This window comes from Hyaena hyaena, unplaced genomic scaffold (assembly GCF_003009895.1).
Source record: "Hyaena hyaena isolate Hyena2069 unplaced genomic scaffold, ASM300989v1 scaffold_58, whole genome shotgun sequence".
Lineage (NCBI taxonomy): Eukaryota > Metazoa > Chordata > Mammalia > Carnivora > Hyaenidae > Hyaena > Hyaena hyaena.
The window spans coordinates 3,397,783-3,402,399 of NW_024080689.1; the positions used below are offsets into that span (position 1 = coordinate 3,397,783).

The window sequence follows — 4,617 nt, forward strand, 5'->3', positions numbered from 1 at the left end:
CCCAGGCGCCCCGACCAAAGTAATTTTTAAAGCTTATTATTTTTTTGAGGGGTGGAGAGAGAGAGAGAGCACATATGAGAAAGGGAGGGGCAGGGAGAGGCAGAGAGAGAGAATCCCAAACACCACACTGTCAACAGTGAGCCCAATATGGGGCTCAAACTCACAAACTGTGAGATCATGACCTGAGCTGAAATCAAGAGTCAGATGCCTAACCAACTGAGCCACCCAGGTGCCCCCAAAGTAATTTTTTTTTTTTAATGTTTTATTATGTTTTATTTATTTCTAGGAGAGAGAGAGAGAGAGACAGCGTGAGCAGGGGAGGGTCAGAGAGAGAGGGAGTCACAGACTGAAACAGGCTCCAGGCTCTGAGCTGGCAGTCAGCACAGGGCCCGACGCGGGGCTCGAACCCACGAACCGCGAGATCATGACCTAAGCGAAAGTCGGACGCTTAACCGACTAAGCCACCCAGGCGCCCCATGACCTGCTACTATTTTCATCATTAGCTCCCGCAGCTCTTAGCGCAAACAATATTGCGGAATGGCTGAATACCCGGAAGTCCGTTTTTGCCTCTCTCAATTATTCTCTGTATGACCTGGGGCAAGTTATGTAACCTCTCTGGGCCTCGGTTTTCTCATCCATAAAGTGGATCAGGAACAGTTCCCACCCACAGTGGCTGGTAACGTGAAACAGGTACACAGCGCTTAAAACCAGGCTTAGAGAGGAGCACCCGACAGCTGTTTAGCTATTTAGATTAGTATTATGAGTACTGCACCGTCTACACTGGGGATATAGAAAAGCGGAGTAAGATACGAAGAGGCTGATACCCTCTATGGGGCCTCCTCTCACCGGGGGGCCCACATCAGGCGCCCTGGTTTGGGGAGTATTGCTCTGCCGAGGCGCCTTCTTAGACCCATTTCCCCCCATATGTCCTGCCCCTCGGATATACTGGGCGTGTCCTGATATGCCCTCTGACAGTGGACAGGCTGCGATTTCTTCACCCCCAAAGAGCTAATCCGCGCCTCATGGGGATTAGTCACCCCCCACTGGGGAGGCATGCAGTGAGAGACCTCAAAGGCCACGCCTCACATTCCCGCTGACACCCTGGGAGAGGAAGGGACCGGCCCAAGGTCACTGGGCCAGGCAGCTAAGTGGAGAACTTGAGCGCGCGTCCAGCCTAGGTTCTTTCACGGGGCCCAGGGAGGCCTGGCGCGTCCTGGGTTGAGAAGCCAGGTGGGGGGCCCCCCTCTGGGTGGTGGGGGACGGGGAGGGGTCTCCCAGGGCCCCCCTCCCCCCAGCCCAGGTACCTGCAGCAGCATCCGGAGCCGGGTGATCCGCTGAAAAGGCAGCAACAGGAAGGACGGCAGCGGCAGCCGCTCACACTTGGGGAGGCTCTGCAGGCGCCGCAGCTCGGCCGAGAAGCGCATGTTCGTGTCCCTGCGAAGGCAGTCCCGGCGGATGGCGTCCACCTCGAGGCCCCCACCCGGCCCCGACCCTGCTCCCCTTCTCCCCTTCTCCCCACCCGGCCCCTCGCGGGCTCACATCAGCCGGCTGTAGGTCTCCTCCTGGTACTGCTGGTTCCGCACGTAATCCACGTACACCGAGAAGGGGCCCACGGCATGGTCGTGCACCACGTCACACAGGTCGCTGATGTGGGGGGAAGCGCGCACGCGGGACAGCAGCGCCCCCAGAAACCTGAGGGAGTCAGGGGAACAAGCCATGGGGGTGGGGCGCGGAGCCAGGGCCCGCGGGGGGGTTGAGCCCGTGGAAGGGAGGACCTGGGACAAGAATACATGCTAAGGGAGTGCTCAGCAGCCTGAGGCTTGGTACTCGGACAGGCCCCCACTGACCGCTCGCTGACTCCCTGGACTCGCTGCACGTTGGAGAAGAGGGTGTGGTGGTCCCGGGGGGTGAGCGTGTCCCGGAGAGCCTGGCTCAGCACAAAGGTGTCCGTCAGCAGCCGCAGGGAGCGCAGGTAGGACGCCTCGGAGGCCACCACCTCGAACAGGCTCTGCGGAGGAAGAGCAGGGCAGTGGGCCCAGCTCCCAGGCGGCGCGGACCCAGGTTCCACCCTCCTCCGCTGTGCCAGCCCCCCCACCCCCCGAACCCCAGGCGTCCCCACCTCCTGCATGCGCCTCTCCTGGGGGCTGAGGGTGTCTAGGAGGCCGCTGGCCCGCACTGCCGGGAGCTCTTGCCACAGCGTGTTGCGGGGTCCGGGGGGCCGTGCGAAGGTGGGAGCTTCGCCGGGGTTTGTGGGAGAGGGACCCCCATCCTCGCCGACCCCCCAGAGCTCCTCCGACAGCACCGCCGCTCGGTAGTTCTGGTACAGAGGCTCTGGAGCAGGGACACAGCCCATCAGGGAAGCCCAGCGCCCCGGAACCCTTCCCCCACAGCTCGATGGTCACGGGAGGGACCCCAGGGCCGGGGGCCTCACCATCCTGCAGGCGCAGCTCCCAGTTCTGCTCCCTCAGCGACTCCGGCCCCTCCTTGTCCCTGCGGAGAGAAAGGGATGGAGTGGCCCAGAGCCACCAGTGTCACACACCGCCAGGGGGCGCTAAGGAAGGCGTGCACAATCCGCACACAGGCGGTGTGCAGGGACCCTGACGAAACCACACACACGCAATTGTCTATGAGGGGCGCCTGGGTGGCTCAGTCGGGTGAACGTCTGACTTCGGCTCAGGTCATGATCTCCCAGTTCCTGAGCTCAAGCCCTGCGTGGGGCTCTGCACTGACAGCTCACAGCCTGCTTGGGATCCTCTCTCTCTCCCTCTCTCTCAGCTCCTCCCCTGCTCTCTCGCTCTCTCTGTCTCTCTGAAAAATAAATAAACATTTAAAAAAATTATTTATGTGCTTGTTGTGTATGAAGCCCAACTGCACGGGCCCCATCCGCTCCTGTGATCTCGATACCAGACATTCCAAGCCTCTCTCTCCAGGTCTCCTGCAATGTCTGGTTGTCCAGGTTGTCTGCAATGTCCTTTCTGTGCCCCAGTGAACTTCAGCATGAGCAAACCCAAAGTCACACCTCCCTGCGCTGTCCCATTCACCCAAGTGGGACACCCAGGAGGATTCATCCCAGCAAATGCTGAATAAGGGAATGGGGCTGCACTAGCTCTGACAGGGGAGGTGAATTTAAAATGATTAACAGGGATGCCTGGGTGGCTCAGTTGCTTAAGCGTCTGACTCTTGATTTCAGCTCAGGTCATGATCGCACGGTTCGTGGGTTCGAGCCCTGAGTCGGGATCTGTACCGACAGCGCGGAGCCTGCTTGGGATTCTGTCTCCTTCTCTTTCTCTGCCTCTCTCTATATATCCCTCAAAATAAAACGATTAACAAACCCGGATAACACAGAAGTGGCGTTTCTGGAGACCAACAGATTTACAGACAGTTGCGATAGAGGTGCAAGGTCCCAGAAGTAAAAGAGACCAATTGCTGTGGGCGGGGCTCCTTACCACCATTGCACTTAACAACTCTGTGAAGTAGCTGGCGTGCTTACGCCCACCCACAGATGAGGACATTGTGACCCCGAAACATTAAGTGATTTGTCTGAGGCCACACGGCCGGTAAGGGACAGAGCAGCTTGTCTCCGGAGCCCTAGACATCCTTCACCCCCCATCCGTGAAGGTGGGATTTCACTGGGGCTGAAGCTTAGTCTGCCCTGGCCTAGGGGTTTGGTACCTGCCCTCCACAGATGCTGGAGGCGTGTCCTGACGACCTTCATTGGGATTGTCCCCTGGAGAGAGAGCCCAGAGTCAAGAGAACAAACCTCCAGGACAACCCCCCCCCCCCCCCCCCCCCCCCGTGGAGACGCCTGTATAAAAAATCGACAGCCCCAGTGGGCCCAGAGCAGCAGCTGGTGGAGAATGAAAAACCCAGGGCGGGTCGTGGGTGGGAGTTTATCGCCTTTGACGAAGATCCACCTCCAGCCCTTCCCTTCCCAGCCCAGAGACGGGGCTCCCGAGGCCCCATACCTGCAGGGAGTCCGTCTTCCGAGGGCAGATCGAGATCTGGCTGCGGGGGGTCCCCAGAGGCGGTGGTGTCTGGCCTGACCCACGCTGGTTTGGGGGCTTTTAGGGGTGGTAAGAGTTTGCGCTCGGCAGTGGAGCGGTAGGAGGTAAGGACCACGGAGGGGAGACTGAGGCTCGGAGGGCTAGGGCGCGAGCGGGAAGCCCGAAGCGGGGAGGCTCGGCAGAAGGCCCTGGGTCCGTCGTCACAGCCCCCCACAGGTGCCCATCGGAGCTCCAGGCCCGGCCGGCCTATGTGGCAGATACAGGGGCAGCAGGGAGGGCAGGCCAGGGCAGCATCTGGAGGGACAGGGGTGTCCTCAGAAGGCAGCAGCGGGCCTGGCCCCACCCTGCCTGGGGCTTCACCCCTCACCTTAAGCTGCCCTGCAATGGGACTTGGTGGTCCAGCCCCAGGCATCTATCTCCTCCCCCCCAACTCTCTTCAAACCCCCTGAAAACATGGACATCAGATTTTTTAAATCCCAACAGGAAATCCATTTTAAAAATGTAGCCCCTGGGGGCGCCCAAGTGGCCCCGTGGGTTAAGCGTCTGACCGACTTCAGCTCAGGTCATGATCTCACGGTTCGTGGGTTCGAGCCCCGCGTCGGGCTCTGTGCTG

General features: G+C 60.0%; 1 protein-coding gene across 1 annotated transcript in view; it reads right to left on the reverse strand.

Annotated features, from left to right (window-relative positions):
• The window catches only part of ARHGEF15 (Rho guanine nucleotide exchange factor 15), an 11,985-nt gene that overhangs the window by 4,354 nt on the left and 3,014 nt on the right, over positions 1–4,617 (reverse strand). The window contains exons 3-10 of the mRNA XM_039231635.1: positions 3,966–4,298; positions 3,673–3,727; positions 2,432–2,490; positions 2,120–2,331; positions 1,848–2,008; positions 1,540–1,692; positions 1,305–1,434; positions 1,087–1,101 (exon numbers count right to left, since the gene is read on the reverse strand). Of these exons, the coding sequence (XP_039087566.1) occupies positions 1,087–1,101; positions 1,305–1,434; positions 1,540–1,692; positions 1,848–2,008; positions 2,120–2,331; positions 2,432–2,490; positions 3,673–3,727; positions 3,966–4,298 (1,118 nt within the window). The remainder of the gene's footprint in view (positions 1–1,086; positions 1,102–1,304; positions 1,435–1,539; positions 1,693–1,847; positions 2,009–2,119; positions 2,332–2,431; positions 2,491–3,672; positions 3,728–3,965; positions 4,299–4,617) is intronic.